We start from the raw sequence: 17,660 nt of genomic DNA, 5'->3' as shown, positions 1-17,660 counted from the left end.
GCGATATCGACGGACTTTTAAGGTAATCAGTTAAACAAGCCAGCTGTTTATTGTGGACGTTTCATTCGATATTTATATATAAATGTTAGTGAAAAGAATAAAAATTTAAAACTTTTATATATCAATCCACATATGTGATGGACATTGGTTATGATCATTTTTAGTGTCTACTTTGAATGAATCTTGAGTAAATCATGTTCATATTTAAAGAGGGATATGCAAAACGCGTGAACCGGAAGCAGAAAACGGAAGCCTGTTGGGCATGAAGCCTATTCGCTGTGGCAAACTGTTGTTGAAGCTAAACATAACTTCCGCTTAAATTTTCAGTTTAAAAGTCCCAAAGTCACTTTTAACTGTTCACTCATAAAACAGTCTCTTGTCGCCATCTAAAGGCGGAACAATGTAACGTTAACTAAAATCACCATCACGAACACAGGCACGCTTCTTAATACTAAACAATTATCATTAAATACATTATTTAAAATATAGTTTACATTTTTATTTATTGAGTAATAATAGTTAATAAACAACAACAACAAAAACAGCTATCAAAAAGTTGCTAGAAAAGAGTAAAGGCAGCTTTCTGATATACAGCATTGAATTGACATAAACATGCTACATAAACTATCTTCTTCTCTGGAACAAATAATAGATAAATGAGACCAAAGACTGCCCCTTAGATTTACTTACAACGAATTACATGTCATGTGTAACCCAGGGCTGCCAACTTTTGAGTTCAGCTTGGAGTGAGTATTCCCACAGTGTCTTTAGGGGGGTCCGGGAGCATGCTCCCCCGTAAGAAAATTTTGTACATTTTACAGTTAAATTCATCTATCTGGTGCACTTTGAGAGTTCACAATTCAGAGCTCCAATACTTTTGTTGTAATTTCTACACTTACAAGCAGGGCCTAAAACTTTTTGCCATATCTGCCATTTTATTCATGATACAAACAACATTTTTTGGTGATTTGAGAGAATTTACCAGCCATAAATATATATTTTTTTCTGGCAATGAAACTGTTTTTGCAATTAAAAAATAATAATAAATTGAAAATTAGAACTAAACACTGCATTTTAAATCATGATACAAAAAAGGTGCTACACACATGTTCGCATGAGCAGTTTTTTTTAATTAAAATTTGATCTGACTTCAGCATTGTGAAATTATTTGTTATTTTTTTTTATATATTCATAAAAATGTCATACTGTGTTTTTATCATAAAATAACGTAAAATAACTGCTGCAGTGCTGCAAAACTATTTACTTTTCTTGTTGTGGTAAAAAGTTATGTGCAGTAAAAGAATTCCTAGATTTAGTCATTATAAATAATTGCAACTGCATTTAAAACAATATATATTTTGACACGAAAATTCAAATATTTTTCTGTAGTCTGCTGTTCTGAGGAATTATATTTTTCTCATATTCGAAAATTAATCCTTCATTCATGAGGGATTTATCACTCCCGAAATTCTGCTTCTTGTACCGGATATACAGCTGTTAGCAGAACGAAAAACAAAACTTTTATTCAAATTCTAAACGGATTGTACGTAGCCTTGGTGTGCGCAATAGCCCTTCCTTGATAATCACTAAAACGTGTCGCTGCAGTTAATCGCAAAAGTCCTTTTATTATCAATGAACCGCTTATTTACAGTGAGAGTCCACAAGTGCAATCTGGCGTTTAGAGGTGAGTGAATTCAGAACACAATGGCCAATCACAGGCGTTCTAGATCAACATAAATGTCTGCTACATTGCTCAGCGCTACGAAAACACGTTGTCTTTTGGCGATTTCCAGAGCACAAACACAAATACGCACTGGAGCTTTTGCCAAATCTGTTTAGCCAGTATCTTATTATTACAGTTTTAACTGAGGGTGCTTTTGACTGCGTGAGAAAATGGATGTGTGGCGTGAGAGCGTGTGAAAATTGTCAATTGCGTGAGTCTCACACTGCATATGTGAGAGGTGGCAGCCCTGTGTAACCACTACAGAGACATCGGTAAATTCCAGAAAATCTGGCCATGGTGAGAGCGCTCTCGAGCGGATTGATGAGTGCAGAACGCCCCCTGACGATATGGCTCTCACACGTCCGAAAACGATAAAGCACATTTTCAAATAGACGTTATCTTTATTAACAAACTGCATACCAAACAGTAACCATATTTTTCTGGAGAAAAAAAAAAGTAAAATGTCACATGACTACATGCTTGCATCTATTGTCCCTTGAGTGGCATTGACTAAAAATCTTTCACTGTTCTTCCCCAGTTTCACCAAAAAACATTTTGTCTAGTAACCAGAAGTGTAGAAGAGAAAAACACTCTGAAAAACTAGACAAAGTCTTTAACAAACAGAATTAATGATTTTAATAGAGCAAGAGCAGACGTTTCAGCCATCCAGCTATTCTCAATGCTCATTAACCAGAAGTGGAAAGTAACGAATTACATTTACTCGAGTTACTGTAATTGAGCAGGTTTTTTGTGTACTTCTACTTTTTAAAGTAACTTTTAAATATTGTAATTTTACTTCACATCGATGCGTTTCAACAGATTTAGAATGTATTTGCTGTAGTTTGAGTTCGTGTGTTAATTTTTTAATGGAAACAGTAGATATTCAGTCAGTCAAGTTCAAAGGGATAGGTTTAGTGGTCTTTTGGCATCTCCCTGTCCTGTTTGGTAAGGCAGGTTCACTTATTTAAGAAAAAGTTCTCTGAAGTTGTAAAGAATGTCTTCAGTAAGGAATTCAGGTGCTTTAAATCTGTATATATAATTTTAAAAAGTTAGAATTTAGCAGAGGTTTTCTTTAAAGGTTATAAGGTATATTTAAAGTTTTAATTTAAAGTTTGTTTGAATTTTTTTTTTTTTTTATATATAACATGCAGTAGAAGAATAGTAAGGCAAAACAAATGTTTTGGTTAATAAAAAAGACTTAAAAATAACTACTTTTCTCTTTACTGCAGAAGTAAATAAATAAATAAGATAATAATAAATAAGAGGACATGTCTGGCATAGGGGGGCCTTGCAAAATTGAACGGAGAAGGAGGGGGAGGAGCCCCAGCCCCTGCTCTACTGAATTCACAGTTTATGCAACATTCAGTGGTTGTGATGTTTTAAGTTTTTATGGGATTATTTGCCTAAAGATTTCCCTAAATGTTTTATATGGTTATTTTTTTGTTGTATCTTTTTTTTTTATTTTTTATTGCACTTTAATTTGTAAAGTTGTTTCCTCAAATAAAAACAATTAGGTTGAGAATTATATCCCCTTGTTTTTTTTTTGTTTGTATGTTTGTTTTAATAACACTAGAACTGCTGTTCAAAAAAAAAACAAATTACTCACTAAATTTTACTTTTACTTTTACTTGAGTAGATTTTTTGACCAGTACTTTTACTTGTACTTAAGTAAAATTTCATTGAAGTAACAGTACTTTTACTTGAGTAGCATATTTTATTACTCTTTCCACCTCTGCTAATAACTTATGAATTATTAGATTGAATTTATTTATTTTTTATTTTTTTCAGAAAATCTGAACTTTTAAATGATTAGTAATGATCCCAATTCCAATATTTATAATATCAGAGAGTCACAACCCTGTTCCTAAAGGCATATTGACTTTGCACAGATTAGACAAATCTCTCTAATCAAACACTTGATTCAACTCATCAGGTCATTAGTAGAGCGCTTTATGATGATAGCTGAGTGTCAAATAAGAAAGACCTTCAAATATACAGTAACACAGAGAAACCAGCTACATTACATTTGTTTCTCATCACTTTATTGTGCACTTTTTGCACATAAATTAGCATATTTTTACCGAGGACATTGAAAATGATGCATGTGTTTTTCCAAGGGTTAAAGTTGTTGGTTAATTTCCACTTTGTGGACATTTTAAGCATATTTTCGGACTGTTTTGATCCATATTCCTGTGAAATTGATTTATCTTTATTTTATTTTGTAATTTTTCTTTTTTTAAAGATATAAAAATGGTCCTTATCAACCTTGACATGGCAATACAATTCTATCACATTATTTTGGTGAGCTTTTGGGCTGGAAATCGTCAACCCGATCTGTCAACATTAGGGCTGGGTATCGAGTTCGATACTTTTTAAGCACCGACCGAATTGTCTCGATACTATCGAGTATCGAAAAAATCATTTTCGTTCGGTACCAAATTTCGATACCCAACGATATAATCTTGTCAACGTCAGTGAGCTAGAAAACGTGCGGTATCTTTAACGTGCCCGGATCAAATGCTGGTGATTAGCTGCGGCGAGGCTGCCTTGAAAATCAATAGTTTACGGCGGTTACGCCCACTCGCCCAGAGCTTGTCAAATGTGAGGCTGTAATGTACACTTTACTTTAAAGCATAGCATAAATTTAACGCAAACGATGTATAAGCGATCAAAAGTATTGCTACATTATGCCAATATTGACGGCAACAGCGTGCGATGCAATATTTGTAAAAAGGTTATCGCGTCCAAGACTGGCAACACGTCAAATATGAGAAAACACCAGACACATTCTGGCGCCTCAGTCTCAATATAATCTCAGTATAGGTACAACGCGACATACATTCACATCAAACGATGACTCAGCGGCAGAGCTGCACTCACACAGGGGCGTAATTTTCACTGGGGACACGCTTTTCAAAATCCCGTGTGTGTCCTCCCACTTTCAAAAGGTTTTGTTAAAGTAATCTCTTGTGTTGCAGAATGCACGCTTATCACCGCCGAGTTTCGCGGGATCCTTGAAACGAAACCAAAAGTAACACGCGCACACGCATTTAAAGCAATTTTAATACCCCGCGTTTAGAGAACGACTCCCCAATGCGCGCAAATTAGGCTACATAAAATATTGAAGCTGTGATTAGTATGTAGGCTAATACATTGTATAGTTGTCTATTAATAGCTCTGTATCATGCTTGAAGATTCGGTCTCTATTTGCACTTTTGAATTTTGAATTTTGATTATAGCTGTATTTATTGTCTACACGACTAAGAAAGATCTGTGTCATTTATTTTTTGTTATTTATAATATATTTTGTCATTTATTTAGATGTTAATCTAAATGCAGTGGTTTTGCCTCTAATTTAAATGGCTGTACCTATAATAGAGAAAATAAACATATTGTTCTTGTACTCATATTATCATTCATTCTTGTCCCTTGCTTAAGGTGTAAACTAAATATATTAAAAAGGCTTTCAGAATCAGCCCATTTGCTTGTAAAACTTCGGCAATCAAAATCGACCATGAAGAATCAATATCGGTGCTACATGCTAATTTTTCTGAAGAAGAACTGTTGAGTGATTTCAGGTGATCTTAAAAGGTTAGTTCACCAAAAAAATGAAAATTCTGTCATTAATAACTCACCCTAATGTTGTTCAAAACCCATAAGACCTTTGTTTATCTTCAAAACACAAATGAAGATCATTTGGATTTAATCAAAGAGCTTTCTGATCCTCCTATATTTACTGGATATGCATTTTCAATGCCCAGAAAGGAACCAAAAACATGGTCAAAATAAGTCAATGTGATAAAAGTGGTTCAATCATAATTATATGAAGCTGCGAGAATACTTCTGTGTGCAAAGTAAACAAAAATAACTTTATTCAAAGATTTATCTATGGAAGGATCAGAAAGCTCTTGGATTAAATCCAAGATATCTTCATTTGTAGATAATTAATGACAGAATTTAAATTTTGGGGTGAACTAAACCTTTAAGCAGCAATGAGCCTCACAAATACTTAAATCTGATTGAGTTAAAATTTGAACTTTATAAAAAAAAAAACTTTCACTGTTATATTGTCTTAACTACACTTTGTTCATTTAGTGCTTTTGTTCCTTTGTTTATTGGTCTAACGGTGCGTTCACACTGGCACGTAGCGAGCGGGGCGAAGCGAGCGTTTTCAATTCATTCATGTGGAAGTTGAGCGTAAACGGTCGCGTGGTGCATTTTGGGATTGGAAGCGTCGCGAAGAAGGCGTTGAGAGCAGCTGAGAGCGTCAAAAGGTTGGGCATTCCTCAACTTTATGCAAATCTCGAGCGCAAAACGCCGGGCGACAACCAATCGCTGCAAAGTAGGCAAGGGAAGATTATGACGCGTGTTTTCGAAACTGATGGATTACTGAGCTGAAATCACATATTATTGACAAAGTCACGCAAAAGTAAATGTACTTTGCATGTTGTTAGTATACGCTACAGTTTATTTTGCAAACCGCCCTTAAAATAAGACAATGGAATGTAAATTGGGTGTGAACATTGGTTTTCAGAGGCGTGCTCTGCCCTAAATTTGACACACCCCAAAGCAGTGGCGTTGTAGCGTTGCCAGCGGCACTGAGCGCAAATTTGACGCTGTAGTGTGAACGCACCGTTTAGAGATAAGCCTGATGTGAAAGTGTCACAAACATCCTGAAAAAGTAATCTTGTTAAAATACATTTCTTAAAATAAAAGTATCGAAAAAAGTATCGTTCGGAACCGGTATCGAATTCAGGGTATCGGTATCGGTATCAAACATTTTGGAACGATACCCAGCCTTAGTCAACACTGCTTGAAGATTAAGGCGGGGCTTAGCAAAGGGGTGGTTTGAGTACACAATTAAGATATCTATAAAATTATTTTGACTAGTCAGAATGTTAATTCTAGATATCTACATTCAAATTCTTCCTAGTCACAAAGCTGAATGCGGATATCTCCAAAGAAAGATCATCCTAGTCGAAAATCTGATTGAGATATCCAGAATTAAATTGCAGATATCTCTAATCAATTCAAGATATCTGCAACTGTAATTCGAACTAGAAGAATTTTTTTTACAGATAAATACAGATTAAAAATGACGAATTAAAGATATCTCCAATTGGATTATGACTAGTAAAAACCCAGTTAGAGATATCTTGAATTATAATTTGCACCAGTGGCAACTCAATTAGAGAGATCTCTAATTACAGTTCTGTCAAGTCAAAATTCATTTATAGATATCTTTAATAACAATTTCTACTAGTCAAAACTCATTTGTAGACATCTGAAAATATTTTCCAATGGAAGAATATGACTAGTCATAAAAGCATTATAGATATCTCTCATGTATATTACGACTAGTCAAATTAACATTGTAGATATCTTGATTGGAATTATGACGAGTCAAAACAGAATTATGACTAGTGTGGCAAAGAGTATTTAATGCTAAAACGGCTTGCCATAGAAATGCTCAGAAGTGACGAGAGGAGTTGAGAAAAGCAATGTTCCTTTCCAGCGAATTTGATGATCAGTGTTTGTGTACATTTCTAAGCCTTTTATAACAAAGATAGTGACGTTTCATTGTCGGATCATTGTCAGATTGGGTCACATTGATCTTCAAATGTAGATAAGAAACACACTTAAACATGGTTGTAGTTATTGAATATATCTTTACATGTATATCTGATGTACAAACGAAGGGTCATGAAATTATACACTATATATATATATATAGAGAGAGAGAGAGAGAGAGAGAGAGAGAGTCCAATAATTTAATCTAATGAAATTAAACTATTATACTTGATTATACTATTATACTTTAATTTTAATTATTTTTTTTTATTTCAACAAACTCTATTGCATTGCTGAGTGTGCCAAATAAGAAAGAATGTAGATAAACACAGGCCTATACCGTATAAAATAAAGTCAATAAAACAAAGACACTGTAAAATACTCACTCAGCCTTTCTAGATGCTTTGATCACTGGCAGCAGCCTCAGGAGACATTCTTCTGATGGATCATAATTACCCAGTTTAAACTCATCCAGCTCTTCTTCTGAGTTCAACAACACAAACACCAGAGCCGACCACTGAGCAGCAGACAGAGACACTCCAGAGAGACAATTGGCTCCAAATAAATCAAGTCTATCTCCTCTGTTTAGGTATGTCTGGACTTCCTGCTCTAGTGAGCGATCATTCAGTTCATTCAGACAGTGGAACAAATTGATGGATTTCTCTGGAGAGGGATTCTCTCTGATCTTCTGTTTAATGTATTCAGCTGTTTCCTGATTGATATCAGAGCTGCTTACTGTCTTTCTCAGGAGGCCTTGTAAGAGAGTCTGATTAGACTCTAGTGAGAGACCTAGAAGGAACCGGAGGAAAAGGTCCCAGTGTCCGTTCTCACTCTGTAAGGCCTTGTCCACTTCTCTCTTCAGTAAACTGGTCATTGGTGACCTGAACTCATTCCTCAGTCCTGTGTTTTGTTCAGAAAAGGACAGCAGCTTGAATAAAGCAGCAAGAAACTCCTGAATACTCAGATGAACAAAGCTGTACACCTTCCCCAGCTGCAGTCCAAACTCCTCTCTGAAGATCTGGGTACAAACTCCTGAGTACACTGACACTTCTCTGACATCAATGCCGCTCTCTTTCAGGTCCTCCTCATAGAAGATCAGGTTCCCTTTTTCCAGCTGTTCAAAAGCCAGTTTTCCTAGAGACAGAATAGTCTTTCTAGCCTGATCAGGATTGATTTCATATTTCCCATCATACTTCTGTGTCTTCAGTTTGGTCTGAAAGATCAGGAAGTGTGTGAACATTTGTGTGAGAGTCTTGGGAATCTCTGCTCTCTCTGCTTTACCCATCATCCTCTCTAGAACAGCGGCTGAAATCCAGCAGAAGACTGGTATGTGACACATGATGAACAGACTTCTTGATGATCGGATGTGTGTGACGACTCTATCAGCCAGACTCTGATCATTTATTCTCTTCCTGAAATATTCATCCTTCTGAGGGTCGTTGAATCCTCGTACCTCTGTGACCTGGTCGACACACTCAGGAGGGATCTGATTGGCTGCTGCTGGTCGAGAGGTGATCCAGAGGAGAGCAGAAGGAAGTAGATTCCCCTTGATGAGGTTGGTCAGCAGCACATCCACTGAGGCTGATTCTGTTACATCAGACAAGCTCCGATTGTTTTGGAAATCTAGACGTAGTCGACACTCATCCAGACCATCAAATATGAACATGACTTTGTAGTCTTCATAATCTGACGACCTAAATTCTTTGGTTTCTGTGTGAAGGTGGTTTAGAAGATCCACAAGACTGAGATTTTTCTGTATCAGATTCAGCTCCCTGAAAGGAAGTGGAAATATGAAATGAACATCCTGATTGGTTTTTCCTTCAGCCCAGTCCAGAATGAACTTCTGCACAGAGACTGTTTTTCCAATTCCAGCGACTCCTTTAGTCAGCACAGTCCTGATGGGTTTGTCTTGTCCAGGTGAGGGTTTAAAGATGTCATTGCAGTTGATTGGTGTTTCCTGTGTCTCTGGTCTCCTGGACACTGTCTCAATCTGTCTCACCTCATGTTCATTATTGACCTCTCCACTGCCTCCCTCTGTGATGTAGAGCTCTGTGTAGATCTCATTCAGACGTGTTGAGTCTCCATGATTGGACATTCCTTCACTGATTCTCTGATATTTGTCCTGGAGTCTGGATTTGAGTTTTTGTTGATACACAGGCATCAGTTCTGAGCAAAGGAAATAACTGTTGTTATCGGCAGAGCAATATTTTAGAAATGTATTTTGAGGTTTGATATGTTAGATGTGTCGTGACATTCAGGAACATTAGTGACTGAAGACAGAAGGTTGATCATAAAAATACAGGCTATAATCTGCTGATCCAGAGCTCTTACTGGTCTGTAGTGTGTTAGCGAGGTCTGTCTGGTTCATCTTCCTCAGGATGAGCAGTGTGATCTTCAGAAGCCCCTCTCTGACTCTGTTATGACCCTCATCATCATAATGGTCTCTTTCAGAGCATTCTGGGTAATCTGGACTCAGTAGTCTCTTAAAACTTTTTAACTCAGAGACGATTCTGTGCTCAATCTCCTGAAATCATAGTAAATATTGAAACAATAAACCTCCATTCAGTCACAGAGAAGGTGAACCAAAGGATCAATACACAAGAGTTAGAGCATGAATACTTATAAACATCACTGAATTATATCACAGCTGTTAATAACTTCCACTGTATGCTCAAACATCAGCGTCTACAGATACTGAGGTTAAAAGAGGGAGTTTGACTGGATTGTCTGTTTGCTAGATTGATGTTCATCTTTGTGCAGCAGTCAGGTTACATATGGATTCATCTTCTCTACTTTAGTAACCTAATATCTTACGTGTGTTAGAAAGTAAATATGACTATTAAAGAGAAAATTTCACAGATTTCTCAGTTTCTTAATACTTTTTTTGGGTAGGGAATAAATGTGACTATTCCAGAGACGATTTTACAGATAATTTTTATAATAATTTTACCCAGAGGATTATTGTTTTGGGATGGACACACACAAAACCAACCTTGAAAATGGAGTCTAAGTTCTTCTTTGCTGTTTGTGATTCTGGTCCTTTATGTTTTTGACTGTAGATAAACAAATATTGAACATTTTTGTAAATATACTGATGTATTTAATGCACATCAGTAAATGAATGAATATCATATATTTCTTATACTGTAAACTAAACAACACCTCAGATCAGCAGATGATTCTCCCAAACTGAATCCAATTGGATGATCCATTGACCGGTCACTCTTCATGGACACAGAGCTGGGTTCAGGAGATTGATTCTGCCACAGACTGAAATATAACAGCAATACAAACTGTTTCTGAAAATCTCACACTGCTCTGACAGAAACACATTTACTGTTTCAAACTCCCATTAATGTTGATATTTCACTTGAGTAGTCTGTTGTGACGTGAGAGTTAAAAGATTAAAGTATTATTTTCATATAAATAAAATGAATCTGCCCCATGTGCTTTTTTCATTCATGCATTATAGACATTTTTGAAAGATCCATCAGTTGTTTTTTCCTCACAGACACATCGATGTGTTCAAGTAAATCTGACTCACCTCCTGAATCTGACTGAACATGAAAATGCTGTTGTAGTATACATTTATTGTTTCTGAGCATTAAAAATGCGAAACATTTGAAGTTCTCTCACCTCTTGACTGTCTTTTTCTTTGTTTCATGTTCTTCAGAGAGATTCATTCTGGAGGCCATGGTTTCATCTAAAAGCAGATCCAGATGTTGATCCACAGAGTGAGTTATGAATCATCTCAGCAATTAATTTCCTCAAATCCAGCTCTGTCTCAACAGTCAGTTTACAGTTATGACCTGCACACAATTTCCTCCTGACATTATTTACACAGAAACAATTATTCAAAAACAGCACAACAAATTCAGACAAGCACTGTGTTAAAATGAAAGTAAAGGTGCAATCTGACGATTTACAGAAGTTTTCTCTTCTAATGCTATTTAACTACTTTCAAAATATCTAAAACTGCTTAATGTTGTACTTTATGTTAATGTTTCACTTTAAACCAGTCTCAGGATTGATTTTGTCTATCAAAGATGATTGTGAAATTGTGATACTCACTGTGTTTTTCTCTCTTAACGTAGTTCACTTCCTCATGTGACAAAACAGATCCTGCTGTAATAGTTTCACTTTCATGTGTCACCTGACAAGGAGGAGTTTGAGTCTCCTAATATTGAATCTTTATTCTTATTATTCCAAGTTAAAACACCTGAATATACTTTCCTCACAGCTGTACTTTGGCTGTTGTTAAACTGAACTGCAACACTGAAACCGCTATTAATTCTCAATAATAAGTTTTGTATTAAAGAAATAAAGTCCGACTGGTTTGTAATGAGTGAAGATGCTGAGATCTAGAGAGATCTGTTAGTGTTTAATGTTCTGTTGCTGATGTTTTATTCATTTATTTATACAGTAAATGTGTTTGATCATAATAATTCAGGAAACACTTGTAAAATAACAGTGCTATAATAAGGAGGAAGCTATTGTTGCCAGTCATTTGACCATTTTATCATCTGACAGTTTTATTATTGTATTGTTTACTGATAATTTTTTTGTAATTTTACATACATTTATGTCATTTAGTTAATGCCAATGATTTTACAGACTTTTGAGTACAATTTAATTATTAGAGGCATCAGCAATAATCAAAAGATGAACATTTATTCTTAAGCACTTAGAAAATGCTTATTATTTAATTATTATTTTTCAGCTTATGAATAAATGGTAAATTATTGGTTAATTTATTGATCGAGTTTGAATCTGACTTTTGCTGACCTTTTTTTCTCCCTTTTCAAATCCCATTACATCAGAAAAGCCTTTATTTTCAATAAAAAATAAGAGATAATTGAAAAATTGACAATAAATATTGGCTAGAGTTGGGGTAGGTGTAGGGAGAGATTTATTATCCCAATAAGGTGGCATCTGTTTAATAATTTGAATTAAATTACAAAATACATTATTATTGCATACTGTTTTATAATGTACCACAATACTGAGGTGTTGATCATTTACAGCCTATTTTGGGTTCATTTTAAACAAGAAATATAGTCATTTTTAAGCAATGACTGAATTTAATAAAAAAGGTTGGGTTGAACATTAAACCTAGTCACAGGGTTTGTCCATATTTTATTCAGCATAGGTTTTTTTTTAACCCAGCATTTTATAGTCTTGGTTCGTCCTTTTTTTACAGAATGTAAAACTTACATTTTATTTATTAAATTTATTAAGATTTGTACATATTTTTCATGACAAGTTCCAGTTCAAGATAAATTCTTTCATCTTAGCTGCCAGCTGCCACTTTCAAATGATTATTAAACAGCAAGCAGCACAAACTCTGCAAAAACGCCAGTCCTTTCGGTGCACTCAGTGTCTGAATTCACTCACTTGCTTTCATTCTCTCCTTCAAGTGAACTGTATTAGTGGCCTAATGTAGGGAATAGTGAATGAGGGTATAGGGTTGATTTCAGATACAGTTTGATCAAGGTTGGAGCAAAACTCTGCAGGAATATGTAGGGGAGAGTGGGGACGGTTGCAACGAGGGGCATTTGCAACATGGTTAATCTCTTATGTGTTCAATCATTAAAAAAAAAAAATATATGTGATTTATTTGTGATGAAAAAAAAAATGGGTTAACATCTTCAAAGTGTGGTGATTCCATTTTTTTTAAGTAAAGGGTTGTATACAGCTGATTGAAATGATATCAAAGAACATAAAATAACGAGCAGACAGCAGCTTACAAGCAGATAATAAAATAACATCCTTTAAATCTATTCAATACATAAAAAATATAGGCGATTTCATTGTAAATACTGGAAAAAGATGTCTTCAGAAAAGATTCGATGGCATTCTCTTTTCATTATCGCTCCATGTAATACCAATGAAGAAGTGTTCTTAATCACAATACTGCTTTCCCAGGAATTTGACAGAAACAGCTTTAATTCAGCACATAGAGTGGATTTAGAGAGACTTATGTTTACATTCAGCTTGTGTGCAGATTTTGTCAGGCCAAAAAACGGCCCAAATTTGCATGGCCTGCAGAAAATTTTGACCAGTTGATGAAATCACTTTCAGTCTGAACTTGTGACTGAGATACTGAGAGACTCCAGGATGAAGCTGAAGTTTTCTCATCATCACAACAAATTAAGATCAGATTGCAGTTTCTTGCTCATCAACAGATGCAACTGTTAAATACACACAAAACAATCAAACAATTACTTGAACAGGTTTGTGTTTTCTTTATCTCTGTTTATTGTTTTTATAATCTTCCTACCATCATCTTTTAACTATATGTAATCAAATTTGACTAGAAAAGACAAAACAAAGACGTTACGTGTTTTGTCAGTGAGGAAAGTTATGTATTTGTAGAGTAAAAGATAAAACAGGAGGTGCGAGATGGATTCAATTTAACTTATTTGTTTTACAGCAATTTTCAAAATACATGCTTCAGAGCAGCTTTAGTAAGCACCTTACAAACCCAAAGGATGACAAACTACACAGTATTAACAATAATGCTGACCAATCTGGTGTTTAATTGAACATAATGTAATAAATCAGACAAATACCTCTCATCCTGCAGCATTTGAAAATCAGCACGACTGTCACTAACAAATATGGAGAAAGTGCCAGAACTGAACTGAGTATGTGGAGAACTGAGATCTGAGACTCTGAATGAGACACTGAAGAAGAGACACACAATCACTTTATCAAGCACCATATCTGAACAAGAACATAAGAAGAAATAAATCAGCTCACAGTTTCATTGACTCTCACCTCTGACTGAGATCCAGCTCTTGGGTGACTCTCCTCTCTCTGTGTGTTTGCAGTAGTAGAAACCCTCATGTGACTTTGAGACAGTAGAGATGATCATCTCTGTAGTTTGTGAGTATTTATATTTAAAGCTTCATTAACAAAATTACACCTTAATATATTTGTGATTATGCCATCAGCATACAAGCCGAAGACAACTGTGACAACCAACAAAAAGGTCCATAACTCGGGGGTCAGTTCTTTGGGGTCAGTTCATGATCCTCCTCTCTCTACTCCATAACAGGAGTATTTACCTGCTTTAAACTCAGTAACAGGACTGAATGTGTGTTCCTGTAGTTGACTGAAAACACCGACTGAACTGAGACAGGGGTGACTGCAGTCTGGAGCAATGGGCGTGTCGAAAGGTTTCTCATTGGTCTCGCTTTTACTGTATTGGCCAATCAGCGTTAATCTTTTGTTCCACACTCCAGTCCAGCTGCTGGCGGTAACTTTTCAGTTGGTTTGCAAACCGCCAAACAAACTTTAAGAAGAAGAAGGCCAATCAGCATTAAGTAATTTCCTTTAGGCAAGAGAAGATTGCAGTGGGGGGGAATTCCAAGATGGTGGAGTAAGCGGTTGCGTTAATGCAGGCTCTGATTAAAATAGTTTGAAAACGTCCTGAAATTGATAACTCTGACGGAAAAACCTACCAATTTTTTTTTTTAATTATACCTTACTTAAGTTTGATTTGTTTTTGTAACGCTATCTACACAAATATTCATCCTTTCCTTAAATAAAAACGTGATGGCAAACTCCAGTCAAGGAGGTACCGGGCTAGTGGACCATGACTACAACTTAACTGCTCTCACAGAGGCATGTGATGAAGAAGAAATCGAAGCGATGATGGAAGAAACTACCAAAATAAGATATGACCAAACACCGTTGCCCAGTCCGAATCCCAAGAAAGTACGAACAAAGATGAAAGACATATCAAAGCAACCAGACGAAATAACAAATGAAGTGATCTTCGATGCAATTCAACTCTAATTAAGAGATTTGATGAGCAAGACCAACGACTGAAAATTATTGAAAAGACAATGGAGGAGAATGCACACGCAGTTAAAGAGAACAAAGAAGACATCGGCGAACTGAAAAAGGAAATAGTAGACTTGAGGAAAGAGAACATCTCACTGAGACAGCAGTGTTTGGAGCATGTCAGATACAAGAGGAGATGGGATCTCAGACTGATCGGCCTTCTGGAAAAAGAAAACGAAGACACAAGAGAAACGGTGATCGGGATTCTCAGCCGGGTGACTCCGTGGTCAGTGGAGAAGCTTCGGCAGTCGGTGGATACAGTACATCGTCTAGGAAAGAGAAACGACGCCGCTACAAATAAGTTACCCAGGCCAGTGATCATCCAGTTTGCAATGCGAACCGTTTGAGACGAAGTGTGGAAACAATCACGAGAGGCAAGAGTGTGTAAAGAGATGAACATTCAGTTCAAAGAAGACTTTTCAAAGGAAGATCGTGAAGCTCGTGCTAAATTGTGGTACAAGAAGCCAGGAAAAACGGGAAGAGAGCCTTTCTAAAAGAAGGCTACGTGCTCATTGATGGATTTAGAGTTGACCCATGACTGAAGTTGTCAAGGTAACACTTAGACTCTTGGTCGAGTGTGTAAAGTTTGCCGCATATCAGATAATAACCTGATTAATCCGTTTAAGGAAAAAAGATGTTTAACTAAAGTTTATACTGCTTATGTAGCAGTCAGTATGGTTTTGAAATTGAGTTATTAAGGACAACATGTTCACTCCTGCGTAACAGCATAAAGTTCAGTGCGTACTGAAATTACACTAAATTATGTCTGTTTCTTTTCTATCGTTGAATGTTAGGGGGTTAAAAAACTGTGTTAAGCGTAAAGTCTTGTTTTGCCTTGAATGATGAAAGGTTTTGGAAAATTCAGTGGGGTGATTTAGCCTTGTTTGCACATGGATCGTCATATTCAGCTGGTGTGATGGTATTATTTAACAGATTTGAAGGCTCTGTAATTGTTCATAAAGGGGACACAGAAGGCCACTGGTTAATGATAGTAGTAGAAATACATGATAAATGTTACATACTACTTTGTATTTATGGCTATAATAACAAAGTGGCTAACAGAGAAATGTTGGAGAAACTTGGTAATCTGGTTAACGAGTGGAAAAAAAAGTATAAAGCAGAAAATGCGATAGTAGGGCGTAGTGTTGTCAAAAGTCCCGGTACTTCGGTACCAAGTCGGTACTAAAAAAATTTAAACGTTACGGTACCTGGTTTTCTTAAGTACCGGTGGTACCGACTATCCGGTCAACCCGGTTCTTGATACGCTATACAAAAGGTGCGCACACACGCACTGCGCAGTTGCGCTCTCTTCATTAAAGCACCTGTGGTGCTGCTGATGCCGCGGCTCTGAATCCACTTGTTGACAAACAAGAGCCAGACTTACTCCAAATATTTTGGATTTGCGGCTGAACAAAGCGAACATCATAGATCATCAAAAAACTATTTGCAAAGATGTCGTCTAGGTTCTCTCGAAAGGACAAAACACCTTAAAGACCGACTCCGCGATCAAATGAAAGAGTTCAAGCAAGGTAAGTTTCATTTTAATTTCATATTTAGAGCTTCTGTCACGAACATTAGTGCATATTTTAATTTGAATGTCAGACTGAAATAAACATCACCGTTTGTGTAGTGAATCGTTAGCATAAGCGCGGCTAACGCTAATATGCTGGCCTTAATGAATCTGAAACAACGCTCCTATAACATTTGTTAGAGTAAAAAAATAAGGACATGATGTATTTACTATTTTTTACACAAATGACTTGTGTATCCAAAATATATGTGTTAGAGAAAGAACAAATGTGTCGTTAACAATGTTTATGTCCTTAATATCAGTCTGTCAGAAAACGTTCTAGACTTATTCTTGGCTGGATAACTCTAGCAGGTTTAAAAAGCTTTTTAATAATAAATATGAATGCAGTTTGGATTAAATAAAAGTACAATCAAATAAAACACGTTTTATCCCCTGTTTAGTTTGGTAATACTTTACAATAAGATCAAATTCATGCATCATCTAATATAAACTTAGAGTAAGTGAACAATATATTTTTACAACATTAATTCATGTTTGTTCATGTTTAACAGATTAACATGATTTTATGCATTAGTAAATGTTGAAATTAGCCTAACCTCACGAAGAATAATTGCCATATAACTACTGTTTATTGTTAGGCAATGTTATCTAATAAATGAAAATTGTAAAGTGTTTTTAATACTGCAGTTTTCATGTGATAGACACTTGTCTTAATATATGTAATCTTATCTAAATTTATTATAACAGCTGAGGTTTGTTATTTACTGAAAATTCATATATTTTTGCTGGTGTCAATGATCTAATGTCGCATCTGGTCAGACTTAGCCCACTGCTTTACTTAAGTATATTATATTTTCTTTTTACAGCTGCAGATTGAGGAAAATCATGAAAGACCCCAGCGAACTCCAAAACAGACAACAGTACAGATGTTTTTCAGCAGAAGCAGAAATATGACAAAAACTTTTGGGTGAAACTTGTTTACAT

General features: G+C 35.8%; 1 protein-coding gene across 1 annotated transcript in view; it reads right to left on the bottom strand.

Annotated features, from left to right (window-relative positions):
* Window positions 1–9,786, bottom strand: part of LOC141338963 (NLR family CARD domain-containing protein 3-like) — an 87,992-nt gene extending 78,206 nt beyond the window's left edge. The window contains exons 1-2 of the mRNA XM_073844577.1: window positions 9,626–9,786; window positions 7,681–9,460 (exon numbers count right to left, since the gene is read on the bottom strand). Coding sequence (XP_073700678.1) covers window positions 7,681–9,460; window positions 9,626–9,662 — 1,817 coding nt within the window. The 5' untranslated portion in view covers window positions 9,663–9,786. The remainder of the gene's footprint in view (window positions 1–7,680; window positions 9,461–9,625) is intronic.
* Between the last annotated feature and the right edge of the window lie 7,874 nt (window positions 9,787–17,660).

This window comes from Garra rufa, chromosome 7 (genome assembly GCF_049309525.1).
Source record: "Garra rufa chromosome 7, GarRuf1.0, whole genome shotgun sequence".
Taxonomy (NCBI): domain Eukaryota; kingdom Metazoa; phylum Chordata; class Actinopteri; order Cypriniformes; family Cyprinidae; genus Garra; species Garra rufa.
This window is presented reverse-complemented; position numbering and strand designations above follow the sequence as displayed.